The sequence below is a fragment of the Salvelinus namaycush genome, chromosome 11 (genome assembly GCF_016432855.1).
Source record: "Salvelinus namaycush isolate Seneca chromosome 11, SaNama_1.0, whole genome shotgun sequence".
Lineage (NCBI taxonomy): Eukaryota > Metazoa > Chordata > Actinopteri > Salmoniformes > Salmonidae > Salvelinus > Salvelinus namaycush.
The window spans coordinates 44338867-44365667 of NC_052317.1; the positions used below are offsets into that span (position 1 = coordinate 44338867).

The window sequence follows — 26801 nt, forward strand, 5'->3', positions numbered from 1 at the left end:
AGAAACAGCCACACAAAGAGACAGCAAAGACTTCCAACCTTGAATAGAACTCAACCTGAGTTAGACAGCCAGTCTAACTAACATAAAGGTCCTAATAACAGATACAGAGATCCAAGCTCTGGGCTGGGCTGACGGGGACAGACAGAGATAACAGAGAGAATTGAAGACCCACTAACCTGTCAGCCTATAATAGAAACCCTTATACCAGTACATCACTACAGAGAAGAGATTTACTAGTTGAATAAACTCTTTGTCTCCTCTACAGCAGATACAATGGTGTAAGAGAAAGGGAGAGGCAGTAGAGGAAGGTACTGGAAGCAAATTATAGGAAGTTAGCCGTGCTCTCAGTGGTGCTGCTCTCAGTGGGTTAAACCCTCATAGTGGTGCTACTCTCAGTGGTGCTGCTCTCAGTGGTGCTGCTCTCAGTGGGTTAAACCCCCATAGTGGGCCTGCTCTCAGTGGTGCTGCTCTCAGTGGTGCTGCTCTCCGTGGTGCTGCTCTCAGTGGTGCTGCGCTCAGTGGTGCTGCTCTCAGTGGTGGTCCTCATAGTGGTGCTGCTCTCAGTGGTGCTGCTCTCAGTGGGTTAAACCCCCATAGTGGGCCTGCTCTCAGTGGGTTAAACCCCCATAGTGGTGCTGCTCTCAGTGGGTTAAACCCCCATAGTGGTGCTGCTCACATTGGTGTTGCTCTCAGTGGTGCTGCTCTCAGTGGTGGTCCTCATAGTGGTGCTGCTCTCAGTGGTGCTGCTCTCAGTGGGTTAAACCCCCATAGTGGGCCTGCTCTCAGTGGGTTAAACCCCCATAGTGGTGCTGCTCACAGTGGGTTAAACCCCCATAGTGGTGCTGCTCTCAGTGGGTTAAACCCTCAGAGTGGTGCTGCTCTCAGTGGGTTAAACCCTCATAGTGGTGCTACTCTCAGTGGTGCTGCTCTCAGTGGTGCTGCTCTCAGTGGGTTAAACCCCCATAGTGGGCCTGCTCTCAGTGGTGCTGCTCTCAGTGGTGCTGCTCTCAGTGGTGCTGCGCTCAGTGGTGCCGCTCTCAGTGGTGCTGCTCTCATAGTGGTGCTGCTCTCAGTGGTGCTGCTCTCAGTGGGTTAAACCCTCAGAGTGGTGCTGCTCTCAGTGGGTTAAACCCTCATAGTGGTGCTACTCTCAGTGGTGCTGCTCTCAGTGGTGCTGCTCTCAGTGGGTTAAACCCCCATAGTGGGCCTGCTCTCAGTGGTGCTGCTCTCAGTGGTGCTGCTCTCAGTGGTGCTGCTCTCAGTGGTGCTGCGCTCAGTGGTGCCGCTCTCAGTGGTGCTGCTCTCATAGTGGTGCTGCTCTCAGTGGTGCTGCTCTCATAGTGGTGCTGCTCTCATAGTGGTGCTGCTCTCAGTGGTGCTGCTCTCATAGTGGTGCTGCTCTCATAGTGGTGCTGCTCTCAGTGGTGCCGCTCTCAGTGGTGCTGCTCTCATAGTGGTGCTGCTCTCATAGTGGTGCTGCTCTCAGTGGTGCTGCTCTCATAGTGGTGCTGCTCTCATAGTGGGTTAAACCCTCATAGTGGTGCTGCTCTCAGTGGGTTAAACCCTCATAGTGGTGCTGCTCTCATAGTGGTGCTGCTCTCAGTGGGTTAAACCCTCATAGTGGTGCTGCTCTCAGTGGGTTAAAACCCCATAGTGGTGCTGCTCTCAGTGGGTTAAAACCCCATAGTGGTGCTGCTCACAGTGGGTTAAACCCCCATAGTGGTGCTGCTCTCAGTGGGTTAAACCCCCATAGTGGTGCTGCTCTCAGTGGGTTAAACCCCCATAGTGGGCCTGCTCTCAGTGGGTTAAACCCCCATAGTGGTGCTGCTCACAGTGGGTTAAACCCCCATAGTGGTGCTGCTCTCAGTGGGTTAAACCCCCATAGTGGTGCTGCTCTCAGTGGGTTAAACCCTCATAGTGGTGCTGCTCTCAGTGGTGCTGCTCTCAGTGGTGGTCCTCATAGTGGTGCTGCTCTCAGTGGTGCTGCTCTCAGTGGGTTAAACCCCCATAGTGGGCCTGCTCTCAGTGGGTTAAACCCCCATAGTGGTGCTGCTCTCAGTGGGTTAAACCCCCATAGTGGTGCTGCTCACAGTGGTGTTGCTCTCAGTGGTGCTGCTCTCAGTGGTGGTCCTCATAGTGGTGCTGCTCTCAGTGGTGCTGCTCTCAGTGGGTTAAACCCCCATAGTGGGCCTGCTCTCGGTGGGTTAAACCCCCATAGTGGTGCTGCTCACAGTGGGTTAAACCCCCATAGTGATGCTGCTCTCAGTGGGTTAAACCCTCAGAGTGGTGCTGCTCTCAGTGGGTTAAACCCTCATAGTGGTGCTACTCTCAGTGGTGCTGCTCTCAGTGGTGCTGCTCTCAGTGGGTTAAACCCCCATAGTGGGCCTGCTCTCAGTGGTGCTGCTCTCAGTGGGTTAAACCCCCATAGTGGGCCTGCTCTCAGTGGGTTCAACCCCCATAGTGGTGCTGCTCTCAGTGGGTTAAAACCCCATAGTGGTGCTGCTCTCAGTGGGTTAAACCCCCATAGTGGGCCTGCTCTCAGTGGGTTAAACCCTCAAAGTGGTGCTGCTCTCAGTGGGTTAAACCCCCATAGTGGTGCTGCTCACAGTGGGTTAAAACCCCATAGTGGGCCTGTTCTCAGTGGGTTAAACCCCCATAGTGGTGCTGCTCTCAGTGGTGCTGCTCTCAGTGGTGGTCCTCATAGTGGTGCTGCTCTCAGTGGTGCTGCTCTCAGTGGTGGTCCTCATAGTGGTGCTGCTCTCAGTGGTGCTGCTCTCAGTGGGTTAAACCCCCATAGTGGGCCTGCTCTCAGTGGGTTAAACCCCCATAGTGGTGCTGCTCTCAGTGGGTTAAACCCCCATAGTGGTGCTGCTCTCAGTGGGTTAAACCCCCATAGTGGTGCTGCTCTCAGTGGGTTAAACCCCCATAGTGGTGCTGCTCTCAGTGGGTTAAACCCACATAGTGGTGCTGCTCACAGTGGGTTAAACCCCCATAGTGGTGCTGCTCACAGTGGGTTAAACCCCCATAGTGGTGCTGCTCTCAGTGGGTTAAACCCCCATAGTGGTGCTGCTCTCAGTGGGTTAAACCCTCATAGTGGTGCTACTCTCAGTGGTGCTGCTCTCAGTGGTGCTGCTCTCAGTGGGTTAAACCCCCATAGTGGGCCTGCTCTCAGTGGTGCTGTTCTCAGTGGTGCTGCTCTCAGTGGTGCTGCTCTCAGTGGTGCTGCTCTCAGTGGGTTAAACCCCCATAGTGGTGCTGCTCTCAGTGGGTTAAACCCCCATAGTGGTGCTGCTCTCAGTGGGTTAAACCCTCATAGTGGTGCTGCTCTCAGTGGTGCTGCTCTCAGTGGTGCTGCTCTCAGTGGTGCTGCTCTCATAGTGGTTCTGCTCTCAGTGGGTTAAACCCCCATAGTGGGCCTGCTCTCAGTGGGTTAAACCCCCATAGTGGTGCTGCTCACAGTGGGTTAAACCCTCATAGTGGTGCTGTTCTCAGTGGGTTAAACCCCATAGTGGTGCTGTTCTCAGTGGTGCTGCTCTCAGTGGGTTAAACCCCATAGTGGTGCTGTTCTCAGTGGTGCTGTTCTCAGTGGGTTAAACCCCATAGTGGTGCTGTTCTCAGTGGGTTAAACCCCATAGTGGTGCTGTTCTCAGTGGGTTAAACCCCCATAGTGGTGCTGTTCTCAGTGGTGCTGCTCTCAGTGGTGCTGCTCTCAGTGGTGGTCCTCATAGTAGTGCTGCTCTCAGTGGTGCTGCTCTCAGTGGGTTAAACCCCCATAGTGGGCCTGCTCTCAGTGGTGGTCCTCAAAGTGGTGCTGCTCTCAGTGGTGCTGCTCTCAGTGGGTTAAACCCCCATAGTGGGCCTGCTCTCAGTGGGTTAAACCCCCATAGTGGTGCTGCTCTCAGTGGGTTAAACCCCCATAGTGGTGCTGCTCTCAGTGGGTTAAACCCCCATAGTGGTGCTGCTCTCAGTGGTGGTCCTCAAAGTGGTGCTGCTCTCAGTGGGTTAAACCCCCATAGTGGGCCTGCTCTCAGTGGGTTAAACCCCCATAGTGGGCCTGCTCTCAGTGGGTTAAACCCCCATAGTAGTGCTGCTCTCAGTGGTGCTGCTCTCAGTGGTGGTCCTCAAAGTGGTGCTGCTCTCAGTGGTGCTGCTCTCAGTGGGTTAAACCCCCATAGTGGGCCTGCTCTCAGTGGGTTAAACCCTCGTAGTGGTGGTCACACAGGCTGGACAGATGGATATAGATATGGATAGCAAATACTTTCTCTTGACAGTGAGAGAGGAGTGAGTGTGAGAGAGAGAGAGAGAGAGAGAGAGAGAGAGAGAGAGAGAGAGAGAGAGAGAGAGAGAGAGAGAGAGAGAGAGAGAGAAAGAGAGAGAGAGAGAGAGAGAAACACAATTAGACCCAACCAAATCATGAGAAAACAAAAAGATAATTGCTTGACACATTGAAAATAATTAACAAAAAAACAGAGCAAACTAGAATGCTATTTGGCCCTAAACAGAGAGTACACAGTGGCAGAATACCTGACCACTGTGACTGACCCAAACTTAAGGAAAGCTTTGACTATGTACAGACTCAGTGAGCATAGCCTTGCTATTGAGAAAGACCATCGTAGGCAGACTTGGCTCTCAAGAGAAGACAGGCTATGTGCACACTGCCCACAAAATGAGGTGGAAACTGAGCTGCACTTCCTAACCTCCTGCCCAATGTATGACCATATTAGAGACACATATTTCCCTCAGATTCCACAGATCCACAAAGAATTTGAAAACAAACTCACTTTTGACAAACTCCCATATCTACTGGGTGAAATTCCACAGTGTGCCATCACAGCAGCAAGATTTGTGACCTGTTGCCTCAAGAAAAGGGCAACCAGTGAAGAACAAACACCATTGTAAATGAACCCATATTTATGTTTATTTTCCCTTTGTACTTTAACCATGTGTACATCGTTACAACACTGTACATAGACATAATATGACATATGAAATGTCTTTATTCTTTTGGAACTTCTATGACTGTAATGTTTACTGTTAATTTTTATTGTTTATTTCACTTTTGTTTACAATCTACTTCACTTGCTTTGGCAATGTCAACATATGATTCCCATGCCAATAAAGTGCTGGGCAGATGGATAGCAAATACTTTCTCTTGAAAGTGAGAGAGGAGTGAGAGAGAGAGAGAGAGAGAGAGAGAGAGAGAGAGAGAGAGAGAGAGAGAGAGAGAGAGAGAGAGAGAGAGAGAGAGAGAGAGAGAGAGAGAGCGAGAGAGAGAGAGAGAGAGAGAGAGAGAGAGAGAGAGAGAGAGAGAGAGAGAGAGAGAGAGAGAGAAAGAAAGAGAAAGAGAGAGAGATACAGCCAGACAGCCAGACAGCCAGACAGCCAGACAGACAGGCAGACAGACAGACAGGCAGACAGGCAGACAGACAGACAGACAGGCAGACAGACAGACAGACAGACAGACAGACAGACAGACAGACAGACAGACAGACAGACAGACAGACAGACAGACAGACAGACAGACAGGCAGGCAGACAGGCAGACAGACAGACAGAAAGGCAGGCAGTGAGAGAGAAGTGAGTGAGACAGACAGACAGACAGACAGACAGACAGACAGACAGACAGACAGACAGACAGACAGACAGACAGACAGACAGACAGACAGACAGACACAGACAGACAGACAGACAGACAGACAGACAGACAGACAGACAGACAGACAGACAGACAGACAGACAGACAGACAGACAGACAGACAGACAGGCAGGCAGTGAGAGAGGTAGAGAATCCTGTGGTCTGACAGTGTGTGTGGTACTGGGGACTGTGTCACTGTGTCACTGTGTCCACACTGCTCCATTCAGCCCTCTGTTTGCTCTCCTACAGGTGCTGTCAGATGGGAAACAGGAAACAGTTGCCATGTAACGTCACAGGGCCAGACACCTCTCTCTACCTCTCTCTACCTCTCTCGACCTCTCTCTACCTCTCTCGACCTATTTTCTATCTCTCTCTACCTATTCTCTACCTCTCTACCTCTCTACCTCTCTCTATCTCTTCTCTACCTCTCTCTACCTCTCTCTATCTCTTCTCTACCTCTCTCTACCTCTCTCTACCTCTCTCGACCTCTCTCGACCTCTCTCGACCTATTCTCTACCTCTCTCTACCTCTCTCTATCTCTTCTCTACCTCTCTCTACCTCTCTCTCTACCTCTCTCTATCTCTTCTCTACCTCTCTCTACCTCTCTCTACCTCTCTCGACCTCTCTCTACCTCTCTCTACCTCTCTCGACCTCTCTCTACCTCTCTCTACCTCTCTCTCTACCTCTCTCGACCTATTCTCTACCTCTCTCTACCTCTCTCGACCTATTCTCTACCTCTCTCTACCTCTCTCTCTACCTCTCTCTACCTCTCTCTACCTCTCTCGACCTATTCTCTACCTCTCTCTACCTCTCTCGACCTATTCTCTACCTCTCTCTACCTCTCTCGACCTCTCTCTACCTCTCTCTACCTCTCTCTACCTCTCTCGACCTATTCTCTACCTCTCTCTATCTCTCTCTACCTCTCTCTACCTCTCTCGACCTCTCTCTACCTCTCTCTACCTCTCTCTCTACCTCTCTCTACCTCTCTCGACCTCTCTCGACCTCTCTACCTCTCTCGACCTATTCTCTACCTCTCTCTACCTCTCTCGACCTCTCTCTACCTCTCTCTACCTCTCTCTACCTCTCTCGACCTATTCTCTATCTCTCTCTATCTCTCTCTACCTCTCTCTACCTCTCTCGACCTATTCTCTACCTCTCTCTACCTCTCTCTACCTCTCTCTCTACCTCTCTCTACCTCTCTCTACCTCTCTACCTCTCTCTCTATCTCTCTCTATCTCTTCTCTACCTCTCTCTACCTCTCTCTACCTCTCTCGACCTATTCTCTATCTCTCTCTATCTCTCTCTACCTCTCTCTACCTCTCTCTACCTCTCTCTACCTCTCTCTACCTCTCTCGACCTATTCTCTATCTCTCTCTATCTCTCTCTACCTCTCTCTACCTCTCTCGACCTATTCTCTACCTCTCTCTACCTCTCTCTACCTCTCTCTACCTCTCTACCTCTCTCTCTATCTCTCTCTATCTCTCTCTACCTCTCTCTACCTCTCTCGACCTATTCTCTACCTCTCTCTACCTCTCTCTCTACCTCTCTCTACCTCTCTCTACCTCTCTCTACCTCTCTCAACCTATTCTCTACCTCTCTACCTCTCTCTACCTCTCTCTACCTCTCTCGACCTATTCTCTACCTCTCTCTATCTCTTCTCTACCTCTCTCTACCTCTCTCTACCTCTCTCTACCTCTCTCGACCTATTCTCTACCTCTCTCTACCTCTCTCTACCTCTCTCTACCTCTCTCTACCGCTCTCTCTACCTCTCTCTATCTCTCTCTACCTCTCTCTATCTCTCTCTACCTCTCTCTCTACCTCTCTCTACCTCTCTCGACCTATTCTCTACCTCTCTCTCTACCTCTCTCTATCTCTCTCTACCTCTCTCTCTACCTCTCTCTACCTCTCTCGACCTATTCTCTACCTCTCTCTCTACCTCTCTCTATCTCTCTCTACCTCTCTCTATCTCTCTCTCTACCTCTCTCTCTACCTCTCTCTCTACCTCTCTCTATCTCTCTCTCTATCTCTCTCTACCTCTCTCTCTACCTCTCTCTACCTCTCTATCTCTCTCTACCTCTACCTCTCTCTATCTCTCTCTCTCTCTCTACCTCTCTCTCTACCTCTCTATCTCTCTCTACCTCTCTATCTCTCTCTCTATCTCTCTCTACCTCTCTCTCTACCTCTCTCTCTACCTCTCTCTCTACCCCTCTCTATCTCTCTCTCTCTCTCTCTACCTCTCTCTCTACCTCTCTATCTCTCTCTACCTCTCTCTATCTCTCTCTCTATCTCTCTCTACCTCTCTCTCTACCTCTCTCTCTACCTCTCTATCTCTCTCTACCTCTCTCTCTACCTCTCAATTCAATTCAATTTCAATTCAAGGGGCTTTATTGGCATGGGAAACATGTGTTAACATTGCCAAAGCAAGTGAGGTAGACAACACACAAAAGTGAAATAAACAATAAAAATTAACTCATTTTCCACCTCATTTTGTGGGCAGTGAGCACATAGCCTGTCTTCTCTTGAGAGCCATGTCTGCCTACGGCGGCCTTTCTCAATAGCAAGGCTATGCTCACTGAGTCTGTACATAGTCAAAGCTTTCCTTAAGTTTGGGTCAGTCACAGTGGTCAGGTATTCTGCCACTGTGTACTCTCTGTTTAGGGCCAAATAGCATTCTAGTTTGCTCTGTTTTTTTGTTAATTCTTTCCAATGTGTCAAGTAATTATCTTTTTGTTTTCTCATGATTTGGTTGGGTCTAATTGTGCTGTTGTCCTGGGGCTCTGTGGGGTGTGTTTGTGTTTGTGAACAGAGCCCCAGGACCAGCTTGCTTAGGGGACTCTTCTCCAGGTTCATCTCTCTGTAGGTGATGGCTTTGTTATGGAAGGTTTGGGAATCGCTTCCTTTTAGGTGGTTGTAGAATTTAACGGCTCTTTTCTGGATTTTGATAATTAGTGGGTATCGGCCTAATTCTGCTCTGCATGCATTATTTGGTGTTCTACATTGTACACGGAGGATATTTTTGAGTCTCAATTTGGTGTTTGTCCCATTTTGTGAAGTCTTGGTTGGTGAGCGGACCCCAGACCTCACAACCATAAAGGGCGATGGGCTCTATGACTGATTCAAGTATTTTTAGCCAGATCCTAATTGGTATGTTGAAATTTATGTTCCTTTTGATGGCATAGAATGCCCTTCTTGCCTTGTCTCTCAGATCGTTCACAGCTTTGTAGAAGTTACCTGTGGCGCTGATGTTTAGGCCGAGGTATGTATAGTTTTTTGTGTGCTCTAGCGCAACAGTGTCTAGATGGAATTTGTGGTCCTGGCGACTGGACCTTTTTTGGAACACCATTATTTTGGTCTTACTGAGATTTACTGTCAGGGCCCAGGTCTGACAGAATCTGTGCAGAAGATCTAGGTGCTGCTGTAGGCCCTCCTTGGTTGGTGACAGAAGCACCAGATCATCAGCAAACAGTAGACATTTGACTTCGGATTCTAGTAGGGTGAGGCCGGGTGCTGCAGACTGTTCTAGTGCCCGCGCCAATTCGTTGATATATATGTTGAAGAGGGTGGGGCTTAAGCTGCATCCCTGTCTCACCCCACGACCCTGTGTGAAGAAATGTGTGTGTTTTTTGCCAATTTTAACCGCACACTTGTTGTTTGTGTACATGGATTTTATAATGTCGTATGTTTTACCCCCAACACCACTTTCCATCAATTTGAAAAGCAGACCCTCATGCCAAATTGAGTCGAAGGCTTTTTTGAAATCAACAAAGCATGAGAAGACATTGCCTTTGTTTTGGTTTGTTTGGTTGTCAATTAGGGTGTGTAGGGTGAATACATGGTCTGTTGTACGGTAATTTGGTAAAAAGCCAATTTGACATTTGCTCTGTACATTGTTTTCATTGAGGAAATGTACGAGTCTGCTGTTAATGATAATGCAGAGTATTTTCCCAAGGTTACTGTTGACGCATATTCCACAGTAGTTATTGGGGTCAAATTTGTCTCCACTTTTGTGGATTGGGGTGATCAGTCCTTGGTTCCAAATATTGGGGAAGATGCCAGAGCTAAGGACGATGTTAAAGAGTTTTAGTATAGCCAATTGGAATTTGTTGTCTGTATATTTGATCATTTCATTAAGGATACCATCAACACCACAGGCCTTTTTGGGTTGGAGGGTTTTTATTTTGTCCTGTAACTCATTCAAGGTAATTGGAGAATCCAGTGGGTTCTGGTAGTCTTTAATAGTTGATTCTAGGATTTGTATTTGGTCATGTATATGTTTTTGCTCTTTATTCTTTGTTATAGAGCCAAAAAGATTGGAGAAGTGGTTTACCCATACATCTCCATTTTGGATAGATAACTCTTCATGTTGTTGTTTGTTTAGTGTTTTCCAATTTTCCCAGAATTGGTTAGAGTCTATGGATTCTTCAATTACATTGAGCTGATTTCTGATGTGCTGTTCCTTCTTTTTCCGTAGTGTATTTCTGTATTGTTTTAGTGATTCACCATAGTGAAGGCGTAGACTCAGGTTTTCCGGGTCTCAACCTCTATCTCTCTCTACCTCTCTCTACCTCTCTCTACCTCTCTCTTCCTCTCTCTACCTCTCTCTTCCTCTCTCTATCTCTCTCTTCCTCTCTCTATCTCTCTCTATCTCTCTCTATCTCTCTCTACCTCTATCTCTCTCTATCTATCTCTCTCTACCTCTCTCTACCTCTCTCTCTACCTCTCTCTACCTCTCTCTACCTCTCTACCTCTCTCGCTACCTCTCCCTACCTCTCTCTCTATCTCTCTCTACCTCTCTCTCTACTTCTCTCTACCTCTCTCTACCTCTCTCTCTACCTCTCTCTCTACCTCTCTCTACCTCTCTCTACCTCTCTCTCTACCTCTCTCTACCTCTCTCTACCTCTCTCTCTACCTCTCTCTACCTATCTCTCTATCTCTCTCTACCGCTCTCTACCTCTCTCTACCTCTCTCTACCTCTCTCTACCTCTCTCTCTACCTCTCTCTACCTCTCTCTCTACCTCTCTCTACCTCTCTCTACCTCTCTCTACCTCTCTCTCTACCTCTCTCTACCTCTCTCTACCTCTCTCTACCTCTCTCTACCTCTCTCTACCTACCTCTCTCTCTACCTCTCTCTCTATCTCTCTCTACCGCTCTCTCTACCTCTCTCTACCTCTCTCTACCTCTCTCTAACTCTCTCTCTACCTCTCTATTTCTCTCTACCTCTCTCTCTACCGCTCTCTCTACCTCTCTCTCTACCTCTCTCTACCTCTCTCTCTACCTCTCTCTACCTCTCTCTACCTCTCTCTATTTCTCTCTACCTCTCTCTCTACCTCTCTCTATCTCTTTCTATTCCTCTCTCTACCTCTTCTCTACCTCTCTCTATCTCTCTCTACCTCTATCTACCTCTTCTCTACCTCTTCTCTACCTCTCTCTATCTCTCTCTACCTCTATCTACCTCTTCTCTACCTCTCTCTATCTCTCTCTACCTCTATCTACCTCTTCTCTACCTCTTCTCTATCTCTCTCTACCTCTATCTACCTCTTCTCTACCTCTTCTCTACCTCTCTCTATCTCTCTCTATCTCTCTCTACCTCTCTCTACCTCTTCTCTACCTCTCTCTACCTCTCTCGACCTCTTCTCTACCTCTCTCTACCTCTCTTTACCTCTCTCTGCCTCACTTGTTGTCTCTCTCTGCCTCTCTCTGCCTTTCTCTACCTCTCTCTACCTCTCTCTGCCTCTCTTGTTGTCTCCGTCTGCCTCTACCTCTCTCTACTTTTCTCTGCCTCTCTCTGCCTCCTTCTACCTCTCTCTGCCTCTCTGCCTCTCTGCCTCTCTCTGCCTCCTTTTGCCTCCTTCTGCCTCCTTCTGCCTCTCTACCTCACACACACTAACAAGCAGTAAAGGGAGACAGCGGGAAACTCTTTACTGCTGTAACACCAGAGGAAGACCAGGGAGTAACTCTTTACTGCTGTAACACCAGAGGAACACCAGGAAGTAACTCTTTACTGCTGTAACACCAGAGGAACACCAGGAAGTAACTCCTTACTGCTGTAACACCAGAGGACCACCAGGAAGTAACTCTTTACTGCTGTAACACCAGAGGAAGACCAGGAAGTAACTCTTTACTGCTGTAACACCAGAGGACCACCAGGAAGTAACTCTTTACTGCTGTAACACCAGAGGACCATCAGGAAGTAACTCTTTACTGCTGTAACACCAGAGGAAGACCAGGAAGTAACTATTTACTGCTGTAACACCAGAGGAACACCAGGAAGTAACTCTTTACTGCTGTAACACCAGAGGAAGACCAGGAAGTAACTCTTTACTGCTGTAACACCAGAGGAACACCAGGAAGTAACTCTTTACTGCTGTAACACCAGAGGAACACCAGGAAGTAACTCTTTACTGCTGTAACACCAGAGGACCACCAGGAAGTAACTCTTTACTGCTGTAACACCAGAGGAACACCAGGAAGTAACTATTTACTGCTGTAACACCAGAGGAACACCAGGAAGTAACTCTTTACTGCTGTAACACCAGAGGACCACCAGGAAGTAACTCCTTACTGCTGTAACACCAGAGGAACACCAGGAAGTAACTCTTTACTGCTGTAACACCAGAGGGACACCAGGAAGTAACTCTTTACTGCTGTAACACCAGAGGAACACCAGGAAGTAACTCTTTACTGTTGTAACACCAGAGGACCACCAGGAAGTAACTCTTTACTGCTGTAACACCAGAGGAACACCAGGAAGTAACTCTTTACTGCTGTAACACCAGAGGAACACCAGGAAGTAACTCTTTACTGTTGTAACACCAGAGGAACACCAGGAAGTAACTCCTTACTGCTGTAACACCAGAGGAACACCAGGAAGTAACTCTTTACTGTTGTAACACCAGAGGAACACCAGGAAGTAACTCTTTACTGTTGTAACACCAGAGGAACACCAGGAAGTAACTCCTTACTGCTGTAACACCAGAGGAACACCAGGAAGTAACTCTTTACTGCTGTAACACCAGAGGAACACCAGGAAGTAACTCTTTACTGCTGTAACACCAGAGGAACACCAGGAAGTAACTCCTTACTGCTGTAACACCAGAGGACCACCAGGAAGTAACTCTTTACTGTTGTAACACCAGAGGAACACCAGGAAGTAACTCTTTACTGCTGTAACACCAGAGGAACACCAGGAAGTAACTCTTACTGCTGTAACACCAGAGGAACACCAGGAAGTAACTCTTTACTGCTGTAACACCAGAGGAACACCAGGAAGTAACTCCTTACTGCTGTAACACCAGAGGAACACCAGGAAGTAACTCTTTACTGTTGTAACACCAGAGGAACACCAGGAAGTAACTCCTTACTGCTGTAACACCAGAGGAACACCAGGAAGTAACTCTTTACTGTTGTAACACCAGAGGAACACCAGGAAGTAACTCCTTACTGCTGTAACACCAGAGGAACACCAGGAAGTAACTCCTTACTGCTGTAACACCAGAGGAACACCAGGAAGTAACTCCTTACTGCTGTAACACCAGAGGAACACCAGGAAGTAACTCCTTACTGCTGTAACACCAGAGGAACACCAGGAAGTAACTCTTTACTGTTGTAACACCAGAGGAACACCAGGAAGTAACTCCTTACTGCTGTAACACCAGAGGAACACCAGGAAGTAACTCCTTACTGCTGTAACACCAGAGGAACACCAGGAAGTAACTCCTTACTGTTGTAACACCAGAGGACCACCAGGAAGTAACTCCTTACTGCTGTAACACCAGAGGAACACCAGGAAGTAACTCCTTACTGTTGTAACACCAGAGGACCACCAGGAAGTAACTCCTTACTGCTGTAACACCAGAGGAACACCAGGAAGTAACTCTTTACTGCTGTAACACCAGAGGGACACCAGGAAGTAACTCTTTACTGTTGTAACACCAGAGGAACACCAGGAAGTAACTCCTTACTGTTGTAACACCAGAGGACCACCAGGAAGTAACTCCTTACTGTTGTAACACCAGAGGAACACCAGGAAGTAACTCCTTACTGTTGTAACACCAGAGGACCACCAGGAAGTAACTCCTTACTGCTGTAACACCAGAGGAACACCAGGAAGTAACTCTTTACTGTTGTAACACCAGAGGACCACCAGGAAGTAACTCCTTACTGTTGTAACACCAGAGGACCACCAGGAAGTAACTCCTTACTGTTGTAACACCAGAGGACCACCAGGAAGTAACTCCTTACTGTTGTAACACCAGAGGAACACCAGGAAGTAACACAAATTGTTCAGGAAAAAAAATAAAAATAAGTTGTATTGTTTTCAGCCTCATTGACATCAGCTCGTTCTCAGGAAAAAAACCTTTTACAGGCTAAAACATCTCTTCACATGACAACACACAGCAACATCCAGCGTTTATGTTTCCATTAGCTACCCCCCCTGTCTTCGCTTTCTCTCTTCTCTATCAGTTTTCCAGTTACTGTGAGCTGTCCCTGTTCCTGGGACTGACTCCTGATCATTGGCACTTTGTGAGTAAACATCAAATATTAAAAGGTACGTTTACGATAACAGGAAAGGCAGTTCTTCTCATCCCGCTACAACCGCATTATTAATTCATCCTGTTAAAACGACTTTCCACCAATTAACAGAGACGAGCCGTGGCTTCTGGAAGAGACAGAAGGAGGTTCAACTTAGCCTGTCAAGAGGTGCATTATCATCCTTAGGCTGCATCCCAAATGTGCCTCCCAAATGGTGCCCTATATCCATAGGGTTCTGGTCAAGAGTAGTGCACTACATAGGGGATAGGGTGCAGTTTGGAACACTCGTCTCCATAGGGCTCTGGTCAAGAGTAGTGCACTACATAGGGGATAGGGTGCAGTTTGGAACACTAACTCTCCATAGGGCTCTGGTCAAGAGTAGTGCACTGCATAGGGGATAGGGTGCAGTTTGGAACACTCATCTCCATAGGGTTCTGGTCAAGAGTAGTGCACTACATAGGGGATAGGGTGCAATTTGGAACACTCATCTCCATAGGGCTCTGGTCAAGAGTAGTGCACTACATAGGGGATAGGGTACAGTTTGGAACACTCATCTCCATTGGGATCTGGTCAAGAGTAGTGCACTACATAGGGGATAGGGTGCAGTTTGGAACACTCATCTCTACTGATGGAGCTGATCTATAGAAAGGCCCCTGGTCTGGTTGGGGTGTCAGTGCTGTGATAGCTAGAAGAGTGGTTGGTCGTGGTCCTCTACGGACACAGACAGACATTGTACTAGTGGACAGTTGTTAGTGGTTATGTCTTAATCGTTTTCCATTGTGGCCTACCACAGTATAGACTTTTGCTGTACAGTACAATACACACACACACACACACACACACACACACACACACACACACACACACACACACACACACACACACACACACACACACACACACAGAGCAGACTTGGCCTACCTACAATGCAACACACAAGCAGCCAACCTGAGTCACTGGAAGCTGTATAAAAGATGTGAATAGGACCAGCTCTGTTTTGACAATGCACTATAAGTAGACAAAGCTGTTGTGTTAATATGAACGTGTACATTAACTGGTGCCAGTTAAACCTTCAGCTGCAGGACAAATGTGTTTACAGGAAATGGAATGTAGAAGAGGATAGATATGTTATGGTCCATTTGGTTGGAATGGAAAATCGTCTTTTGCCTCGGGGACTTGGACCAGACACCTTTCGGTTACTGGTTCACCTGTCTACCCACATTACCACCCTAGGCAATGCTGAAGACTGACATGGCATATCACTTGACATACGTGTGAATACAATTTATACTTGTGATAAACTAATACAAATAATCCATGTTTACGCTTCAAGTGTTTGAAACTGAACGATGGTCTGTATTGGCTGTGACTTCTAATCTGCATTTCTCTCACCATGAAGATGTTTTTAAGCAAAAACATGGCAATAAATCTGTTATAACACAACACCAAACGGGTAATAAATCTGTTATAACACAATACCAAACGGGTAATAAATCTGTTATAACACAATACCAAACGGGTAATAAATCTGTTAGAACACAATACCAAACGGGTAATAAATCTGTTAGAACACAATACCAAATGGGTAATAAATCTGTTATAACACAATACCAAACGGGTAATAAATCTGTTATAACACAACACCAAACGGGTAATAAATCTGTTAGAACACAATACCAAACGGGTAATAAATCTGTTATAACACAATACCAAACGGGTAATAAATCTGTTATAACACAACACCAAACGGGTAATAAATCTGTTAGAACACAATACCAAACGGGTAATAAATCTGTTAGAACACAATACCAAACGGGTAATAAATCTGTTATAACACAACACCAAACGGGTAATAAATCTGTTAGAACACAATACCAAACGGGTAATAAATCTGTTAGAACACAATACCAAACGGGTAATAAATCTGTTATAACACAACACCAAACGGGTAATAAATCTGTTATAACACAATACCAAACGGGTAATAAATCTGTTATAACACAATACCAAACGGGTAATAAATCTGTTAGAACACAATACCAAACGGGTAATAAATCTGTTAGAACACAATACCAAACGGGTAATAAATCTGTTATAACACAATACCAAACGGGTAATAAATCTGTTATAACACAATACCAAACGGGTAATAAATCTGTTAGAACACAATACCAAACGGGTAATAAATCTGTTATAACACAATACCAAACGGGTAATAAATCTGTTAGAACACAATACCAAACGGGTAATAAATCTGTTAGAACACAATACCAAACGGGTAATAAATCTGTTAGAACACAATACCAAACGGGTAATAAATCTGTTATAACACAATACCAAACGGGTAATAAATCTGTTATAACACAATACCAAACGGGTAATAAATCTGTTAGAACACAATACCAAACGGGTAATAAATCGGTTAGAACACAATACCAAACGGGTAATAAATCTGTTATAACACAATACCAAACGGGTAATAAATCTGTTATAACACATTTAGGTAGCCTACTTTAAATACCACCTAAGAGGAAGGCATTAGTTTTTTCAGAAGCTAGACCAACTAAAAAGCTGAAAAGGCAATGCGACAGTAACAAACAGGAAGTGAATGGGAAGAGAAGCGCTTTATGGAATAAGACACATTTTCCTGACCAGCTAATCAACAAACCGTGCTATTTCAGATATTAACTTGGAGCAGAAGGGTTTGGAATACGACTGAAAGGTCACGAGAAGCACAATCAACCCGTGTGAAATAATATGTGCACATCTTAGGCTTTTTTCCATAAATAAATTGATTTCAGTAAAAGACACGGTTAGTACAAAATCACAGAGAACTGTATACTAGTGGCAAAACAAGAATCCCAACACACCACTCAGGCGTTTGATTAGCCTTCTGTAAATGTTTAAGATATTTTAATTCCTTCATAAAAGTATAATAACTATTATTATTAGGCTAATATACATGATTAGTATATTATTGTAGTCTGTCATCTGCAATGGCTGTGAGTTTCTTTTCCCCCCGACTGTTTTCATGGCTATTTGGATGGCACATTCAGTGCACAAGAGATGCGGTATATTTTTCATGCGCAAAGAGATGCGGTACCTTTTCATGTGTAAAGAGATGCGGTACCTTTTCATGTGTAAAGAGATGCGGTACCTTTTCATGTGTAAAGAGATGCGGTACCTTTTCATGCGCAAAGAGATGCGGTACCTTTTCATGTGTAAAGAGATGCGGTACCTTTTCATGTGTAAAGAGATGCGGTACCTTTTCATGTGTAAAGAGATGCGGTACCTTTTCATGTGTAAAGAGATGCGGTACCTTTTCATGTGTAAAGAGATGCGGTACCTTTTCATGTGTAAAGAGATGCGGTACCTTTTCATGCGTAAAGAGATGCGGTACCTTTTCATGTGTAAAACATACCTGTTACTAAACATATTGGTAGAAGCAATCTGAAGATCAGCCCGCAGACCACCTCGGACGCCATCGCTTTGGGGTAGCCAGTCTTACCACCAGGTCAACGGGGAGAGGATGGTCTCACGCACGGTGGGTGTCTGACATCCGTTCCGGTAAAGTAAAGTCCTGCTCTCTTTTTCTAATCCCAGTAAAATCAGCATCGGTTTTTCTTCTCGACAACCTGTCGAACTATAATTCCAAATTGAGAAATTGTACCTTGACCATCAGCAATTTCACTTGTTTTGTTTATTAAAAAAAATTATTTGAAATTGTTCATGCTGTTGAAAAAGCACATGTTACATTTTCAAGACATGTTGAGCTTGTAAAAATACTCCATAACGGTCCTCAGACTCAGGTGCGTGCGAGAGACGGGTTCTGCACGAGCTACAGATGAATACACGCCAAACCGCGGTCAAGTTATCCGGTCCTGTGAAGCCGACCTTTTACGGCAAAATTAATCATTTTTAAAGGAGAGTGAAGTACCATAGAAATCACAACCGTTGTGGAAAGCGGTAACGTTATAATGTAACTCTAGTTGATGAAGTTATGACTATAGTTCACTCTTCAGTTGACCGGTCCCAGATTTTGACGCATTGGTGAAATGTAACTTTCCGACTTGTGGGTTGACTGTGGTTCCTCAATGGAACTCCGCAGGACCACCGTGTGATTGACAGGTCTTTCAGCCACTCAGAAGGCTTCTCTGAGTAAGTGGTTTGTCCCTTGTTAATTAAGCAGAGGGATGGGACACTTCCCCTCGTAATGACTGTAAACAGCGCCAAGCCATGGTGGGTTACTCTTATCACAAAAAGAAACGGAGGACTTTCCATGAAGCACCAGTTGAGTTGAAAATGCGATGGAAACCAATTTAACTTGTATTTTTTTTATTCCGTAGCGTACATGGGAATTTAACGGCAAAAGTTTTAATTATGGGCATTATGTCATCACGCACAGCCTTTTATCTTCCACAAGTCAATTTGATGGAAACACATCTCTAATTGGGAAAAATTGGCGTATTGTTTTTATGCCGATGTTAGAATATTCGCGAGAGAATCTGTCGCTAATTTGATACCTTCTGTAGCCTAATAAACTGCATGGTTTCCCAAGTCATAACGGGGGGATCACACACCACATCATCACTTGACTACAAGTTTACTTCAATAGGATGGTTATTTATTGAAATATTTGCGCATATCAATATTTGCGCATAAATGCGTTTCCGCCGCCCATTTCCCGCATGATACATTTTACTGACACTAAAAGATCCCCACCAAGTCAAACAAACTAATTATTTGTTGGCATTTATTAAACTGAAACTTCCTGTTTCCATCACAGCTGTCTTCGTTTTTTTTTTTTTATATATATAGTGTGACTTTACTCACATAAAACTGTGGATAGAAACGTGGTTAGTGTTAAACTGTGTGTTGTGGCAAAAAAAACACACACTTTAAATCCCAGAGGATATTTAATCATCTCAACTACAGACCACCACTACATTTCCTGTATATATTTTTTTGCCTTTATAAAAAAAAAATAAGTAATCCAACTGTTGGTGCTTCAACCTGTGTGTCCACATAATGGTCCCAAAAGATTATAGATTACTCGAACCATAAAGATTTGCTCCTCCGTCTGTTTCTTGTCTGATGCTATTAAAGGAAGGTCCTAGAAGGTCTCCATGGCGACATTGCATGCATCCTGACGTTGGTGTATATACTGCCTAAAGGACATACACTTCAAAACACTTAATTGATTCCTGGCTCAAAATAATATAGTGTAGAGAGAAACTGCATTAAATGGCTTTAAAGGTCAAGAGAATTTACGAGCGTAGAATTAATATGGCGTCCTGATCTTTTATTTACTCAGCTGCCATTTTGCATCCATCCACTGCCAAGGTATAACTCTAATGCAACATTAATGCAAACGTTGTTAAAAAAAAATACTAATACAAAAACAAACAAAAAAAACAGATCAATTATGAATTGGTTGCGTTCATCAATATGTATTAATAATCTTTATTGACAAGGAAATGATCCATGATGTTTCCTCCAAAGTATAGCTAGTGCATTAGGTCATCGACTAAGAGCAAAATAATCATCACCCTTGAAAGCCATTGACATATAATCGCTAGAATGGACAAAAAACCCCTCAGAACGAGGCGATTTGCCCTGGAATACTCATGGGTGATGATGCAACTAGGAAAGGAATACTCATGGGTGATGATGCAACTAGGAAAGGAATACTCATGGGTGATGATGCAACTAGGAAAGGAATACTCATGGGTGATGATGCAACTAGGAAAGGAATACTCATGGGTGATGATGCAACTAGGAAAGGAATACTCATGGGTGATGATGCAACTAGGAAAGGAATACTCATGGGTGATGATGCAACTAGGAAAGGAATACTCATGGGTGATGATGCAACTAGGAAAGGAATACTCATGGGTGATGATGCAACTAGGAAAGGAATACTCATGGGTGATGATGCAACTAGGAAAGGAATACTCATGGGTGATGATGCAACTAGGAAAGGAATACTCATGGGTGATGATGCAACTAGGAAAGGAATACTCATGGGTGATGATGCAACTAGGAAAGGAATACTCATGGGTGATGATGCAACTAGGAAAGGAATACTCATGGGTGATGATGCAACTAGGAAAGGAATACTCATGGGTGATGATGCAACTAGGAAAGGAATACTCATGGGTGATGATGCAACTAGGAAAGGAATACTCATGGGTGATGATGCAACTAGGAAAGGAATACTCATGGGTGATGATGCAACTAGGAAAGGAATACTCATGGGTGATGATGCAACTAGGAAAGGAATACTCATGGGTGATGATGCAACTAGGAAAGGAATACTCATGGGTGATGATGCAACTAGGAAAGGAATACTCATGGGTGATGATGCAACTAGGAAAGGAATACTCATGGGTGATGATGCAACTAGGAAAGGAATACTCATGGGTGATGATGCAACTAGGAAAGGAATACTCATGGGTGATGATGCAACTAGGAAAGGAATACTCATGGGTGATGATGCAACTAGGAAAGGAATACTCATGGGTGATGATGCAACTAGGAAAGGAATACTCATGGGTGATGATGCAACTAGGAAAGGAATACTCATGGGTGATGATGCAACTAGGAAAGGAATACTCATGGGTGATGATGCAACTAGGAAAGGTAGGAGGTCATCTGGGCTCTTTTAAAGGAGCCAAAAAGTATCCAAATGAAAACTTTTGTGTATGTGGCTAGGGGGGTGAATGGACAAGACAAAATATTTAAGGGCCTTTGAACGGGGTATGGTAGTAGGTGCCGGGCGCAGCAGTTTGAGTAAAGAACTACAACTCTGCGAGGCGAGGAGCACCTTGATCAGGGAGGAGAGGAGAACCTTGATCAGGGAGGAGAGAAGCACCTTGATCAGGGAGGAGAGGAGGACCTTGATCAGGGAGGAGAGGAGAACCTTGATCAGGGAGGAGAGAAGCACCTTGATCAGGGAGGAGAGAAGCACCTTGATCAGGGAGGTGAGAAGCACCTTGATCAGGGAGGCGAGAAGGACCTTGATCAGGGAGGAGAGGAGCACCTTGATCAGGGAGGAGAGAAGCACCTTGATCAGGGAGGAGAGAAGCACCTTGATCAGGGAGGAGAGAAGCACCTTGATCAGGGAGGAGAGAAGCACCTTGATCAGGGAGGAGAGAAGCACCTTGATCAGGGAGGCGAGAAGCACCTTGATCAGGGAGGAGAGAAGCACCTTGATCAGGGAGGAGAGAAGCACCTTGATCAGGGAGGAGAGGAGCACCTTGATCAGGGAGGAGAGAGAAGCACCTTGATCAGGGAGGAGAGAAGCACCTTGATCAGGGAGGAGAGAAGCACCTTGATCAGGGAGGAGAGGAGGACCTTGATCAGGGAGGAGAGAAGCACCTTGATCAGGGAGGAGAGGAGGACCTTGATCAGGGAGGAGAGGAACACCTTGATCGGGGAGGTGAGAAGCACCTTGATCAGGGAGGCGAGAAGCACCTTGATCAGGGAGGAGAGGAACACCTTGATCAGGGAGGAGAGGAACACCTTGATCAGGGAGGCCAGAAGCACCTTGATCAGGAAGGTGAGAAGCACCTTGATCAGGGAGGCCAGAAGCACCTTGATCAGGAAGGTGAGAAGCACCTTGATCAGGGAGGCCAGAAGCACCTTGATCAGGGAGGCGAGAAGCACCTTGATCAGGGAGGCGAGAAGCACCTTGATCAGGGAGGCCAGAAGCACCTTGATCAGGGAGGAGAGAAGCACCTTGATCAGGGAGGCGAGAAGCACCTTGATCAGGGAGGAGAGAAGCACCTTGATCAGGGAGGCCAGAAGCACCTTGATCAGGGAGGCACCTTGATCAGGGAGGAGAGAAGCACCTTGATCAGGGAGGAGAGAAGCACCTTGATCAGGGAGGCGAGAAGCACCTTGATCAGGGAGGTGAGAAGCACCTTGATCAGGGAGGTGAGAAGCACCTTGATCAGGCAGGCACCTTGATCAGGGAGGAGAGAAGCACCTTGATCAGGGAGGAGAGAAGCACCTTGATCAGGGAGGAGAGGAACACCTTGATCAGGGAGGAGAGAAGCACCTTGATCAGGGAGGCGAGAAGCACCTTGATCAGGGAGGTGAGGAACACCTTGATCAGGGAGGAGAGAGAAGCACCTTGATCAGGGAGGCCAGAAGCACCTTGATCAGGGAGGAGAGGAACACCTTGATCAGGGAGGAGAGAAGCACCTTGATCAGGGAGGCGAGAAGCACCTTGATCAGGGAGGCGAAAAGCACCTTGATCAGGGAGGAGAGAAGCACCTTGATCAGGGAGGTGGGAAGCACCTTGATCAGGGAGGCCAGAAGCACCTTGATCAGGGAGGAGAGAAGCACCTTGATCAGGGAGGCAAGAAGCACCTTGATCAGGAAGGTGAGAAGCACCTTGATCAGGGAGGCAAGAAGCACCTTGATCAGGAAGGTGAGAAGCACCTTGATCAGGGAGGCAAGAAGCACCTTGATCAGGGAGGCCAGAAGCACCTTGATCAGGGAGGCCAGAAGCACCTTGATCAGGGAGGCCAGAAGCACCTTGATCAGGGAGGCCAGAAGCACCTTGATCAGGGAGGCCAGAAGCACCTTGATCAGGGAGGCCAGAAGCACCTTGATCAGGGAGGCAAGAAGCACCTTGATCAGGAAGGTGAGAAGCACCTTGATCAGGGAGGCACCTTGATCAGGGAGGCGAGAAGCACCTTGATCAGGGAGGTGAGAAGCACCTTGATCAGGGAGGCACCTTGATCAGGGAGGCGAGAAGCACCTTGATCAGGGAGGCACCTTGATCAGGGAGGCGAGAAGCACCTTGATCAGGGAGGCGAAGCACCTTGATCAGGGAGGCGAAGCACCTTGATCAGGGAGGTGAGAAGCACCTTGATCAGGGAGGAGAGAAGCACCTTGATCAGGGAGGTGAGAAGCACCTTGATCAGGGAGGAGAGAAGGACCTTGATCAGGGAGGCCAGAAGCACCTTGTACAGGAAGGTGAGAAGAACCTTGATCAGGGAGGTGAGAAGCACCTTGATCAGGGAGGCCAGAAGCACCTTGATCAGGAAGGTGAGAAGCACCTTGATCAGGAAGGTGAGAGGCACCTTGATCAGGGAGGAGAGAAGGACCTTGATCAGGGAGGCCAGAAGCACCTTGTACAGGAAGGTGAGAAGAACCTTGATCAGGGAGGTGAGAAGCACCTTGATCAGGGAGGCCAGAAGCACCTTGTACAGGAAGGTGAGAAGAACCTTGATCAGGGAGGTGAGAAGCACCTTGATCAGGGAGGTGAGAAGCACCTTGATCAGGGAGGCCAGAAGCACCTTGATCAGGAAGGTGAGAAGCACCTTGATCAGGAAGGTGAGAGGCACCTTGATCAGGGAGGAGAGAAGCACCTTGATCAGGGAGGTGAGAAGCAACTTGATCAGGGATACTAGGGGTTACCAGGTTTAGCCTGGATGTTACTAGGGGTTACCAGGTTTAGCCTGAATGTTACTAGGGGTTACCAGGTTTAGCCTGGTTCCAGATCTGATTCTGGATGTTACTAGGGGTTACCAGGTTTAGCCTGGTTCCAGATCTGATTCTGGATGTTACTAGGGGTTACCAGGTTTAGCCTGGTTCCAGATCTGATTCTGGACGTTACTAGGGGTTACCAGGTTTAGCCTGGACGTTACTAGGGGTTACCAGGTTTAGCCTGGTTCCAGATCTGATTCTGGACGTTACTAGGGGTTACCAGGTGTAGCTTGGATGTTACTAGGGGTTACCAGGTTTAGCCTGGTTCCAGATCTGATTCTGGACGTTACTAGGGGTTACCAGGTTTAGCCTGGATGTTACTAGGGGTTACCAGGTTTAGCCTGGTTCCAGATCTGATTCTGGACGTTACTAGGGGTTACCAGGTTTAGCCTGGATGTTACTAGGGGTTACCAGGTTTAGCCTGGTTCCAGATCTGATTCTGGACGTTACTAGGGGTTACCAGGTTTAGCCTGGATGTTCCTAGGGGTTACCAGGTTTAGCCTGGATGTTATTAGGGGTTACCAGGTTTAGCCTGGTTCCAGATCTGATTCTGGACGTTACTAGGGGTTACCAGGTTTAGCCTGGATGTTACTAGGGGTTACCAGGTTTAGCCTGGTTCCAGATCTGTTTGTGCTGTATACGGCCATTGGAGTTGGCAAGACAACATAAACAGGTCTGGGACCAGGCTGAACATTTTTGGACAGGGGCCCCAAAAGATGTTGTTCAGCAAGTAACAAAGAGCCAGCAAGCAACACGGTGCCTTAGGGCCTCTGTCCAACGGATCAATATATACTACACAGAGTCAGCAAGCAACACGGTGCCTTAGGGCCTCTGTCCAACAGATCAATATATACTACACAGAGCCAGCAAGCAACACGGTGCCTTAGGGCCTCTGTCCAACGGATCAATATATACTACACAGAGCCAGCAAGCAACACGGTGCCTTAGGGCCTCTGTCCAACGGATCAATATATACTACAAAGAGCCGGCAAGCAACACGGTGCCTTAGGGCCTCTGTCCAACGCATCGATATATACTACACAGAGTCAGCAAGCAACACGGTGCCTTAGGGCCTCTGTCCAACGCATCAATATATACTACACAGAGCCAGCAAGCAACATGGTGCCTTAGGGCCTCTGTCCAACGGATCAATATATACTACACAGAGCCAGCAAGCAACACGGTGCCTTAGGGCCTCTGTCCAACGCATCAATATATACTACACAGAGCCAGCAAGCAACATGGTGCCTTAGGGCCTCTGTCCAACAGATCAATATATACTACACAGAAGTCGTCCATCGATTTGTTCCCATACTAGTCTAAAGAGCAAACCTCAGAAACTTCAGTCCCTCACATAGATGGATAGATATCGGCCACTTGTCTTTGATACATTATTCATCCATTCCTTGAGAGGGAGGGAGGGAGGGAGGGAGGGAGGGAGGGAGGGAGGGAGGGAGGGAGGGAGGGAGGGAGGGTATTGATAAGTTCATGAACCAAATGGACAGAGCAGTTTTAAGTAGCCTGTATAGGACGTTCTAGGAAGACGGTGGATATATGGAACATTCTCTGGCTCTCCTTTACTACACACATCAAAGTAAGACAATATAGAGAAGCTCTACTGAGACTTAATGTTAGAGTTGAAATGAAACCTGAAGTAGTCTACCTGTAGTCCACCTGTCGTCTACCTGTAGTCTACCTGTAGTCCACCTGTCGTCTACCTGTAGTCTACCTGTAGTCCACCTGTCGTCTACCTGTAGTCTACCTGTAGTCCACCTGTCATCTACCTGTAGTCTACCTGTAGTCCACCTGTCGTCTACCTGTAGTCTACCTGTAGTCCACCTGTCGTCTACCTGTAGTCTACCTGTAGTCCACCTGTCGTCTACCTGTAGTCCACCTGTCGTCTACCTGTAGTCTACCTGTAGTCTACCTGTAGTCCACCTGTCGTCTACCTGTCGTCTACCTGTAGTCCACCTGTAGTCCACCTGTAGTCCACCTGTAGTCCACCTGTAGTCTACCTGTCGTCTACCTGTAGTCTACCTGTAGTCCACCTGTAGTCCACCTGTCGTCCACCTGTCGTCCACCTGTCGTCTACCTGTAGTCTACCTGTAGTCCACCTGTCGTCTACCTGTAGTCTACCTGTAGTCCACCTGTCGTCTACCTGTAGTCTACCTGTAGTCCACCTGTCGTCTACCTGTAGTCTACCTGTAGTCCACCTGTCGTCTACCTGTAGTCTACCTGTAGTCCACCTGTCGTCTACCTGTCGTCTACCTGTAGTCCACCTGTCGTCTACCTGTAGTCTACCTGTAGTCCACCTGTCGTCTACCTGTCGTCTACCTGTAGTCCACCTGTCGTCTACCTGTAGTCTACCTGTAGTCCACCTGTCGTCTACCTGTAGTCTACCTGTAGTCCACCTGTCGTCTACCTGTAGTCTACCTGTAGTCCACCTGTCGTCTACCTGTCGTCTACCTGTAGTCCACCTGTCGTCTACCTGTAGTCTACCTGTAGTCCACCTGTCGTCTACCTGTCATCTACCTGTAGTCCACCTGTCGTCTACCTGTAGTCTACCTGTAGTCCACCTGTCGTCCACCTGTAGTCTACCTGTAGTCCACCTGTCGTCTACCTGTAGTCCACCTGTCGTCTACCTGTAGTCTACCTGTAGTCCACCTGTCGTCTACCTGTAGTCCACCTGTCGTCTACCTGTAGTCTACCTGTAGTCCACCTGTCGTCTACCTGTAGTCTACCTGTAGTCCACCTGTCGTCTACCTGTAGTCTACCTGTAGTCCACCTGTCGTCTACCTGTAGTCCACCTGTCGTCTACCTGTAGTCTACCTGTAGTCTACCTGTAGTCCACCTGTCGTCTACCTGTAGTCTACCTGTAGTCCACCTGTCGTCTACCTGTAGTCTACCTGTAGTCCACCTGTCGTCTACCTGTAGTCTACCTGTAGTCTACCTGTAGTCCACCTGTCGTCTACCTGTAGTCTACCTGTAGTCCACCTGTAGTCCACCTGTCGTCTACCTGTCGTCTACCTGTAGTCTACCTGTAGTCCACCTGTAGTCCACCTGTCGTCCACCTGTCGTCCACCTGTCGTCTACCTGTAGTCTACCTGTAGTCCACCTGTCGTCTACCTGTAGTC

General features: G+C 46.9%; 1 protein-coding gene across 1 annotated transcript in view; it reads right to left on the reverse strand.

Moving 5' to 3' along the window:
* The window catches only part of LOC120055437 (piezo-type mechanosensitive ion channel component 2-like), a 198147-nt gene extending 173833 nt beyond the window's left edge, over window positions 1-24314 (reverse strand). Inside the window, exons 1-6 of the mRNA XM_039003300.1 lie at window positions 24239-24314; window positions 23454-23587; window positions 23118-23405; window positions 22519-22614; window positions 21691-21786; window positions 5401-5416 (exon numbers count right to left, since the gene is read on the reverse strand). Of these exons, the coding sequence (XP_038859228.1) occupies window positions 5401-5416; window positions 21691-21786; window positions 22519-22614; window positions 23118-23405; window positions 23454-23587; window positions 24239-24314 (706 nt within the window). The remainder of the gene's footprint in view (window positions 1-5400; window positions 5417-21690; window positions 21787-22518; window positions 22615-23117; window positions 23406-23453; window positions 23588-24238) is intronic.
* Window positions 24315-26801: the final 2487 nt, after the last annotated feature.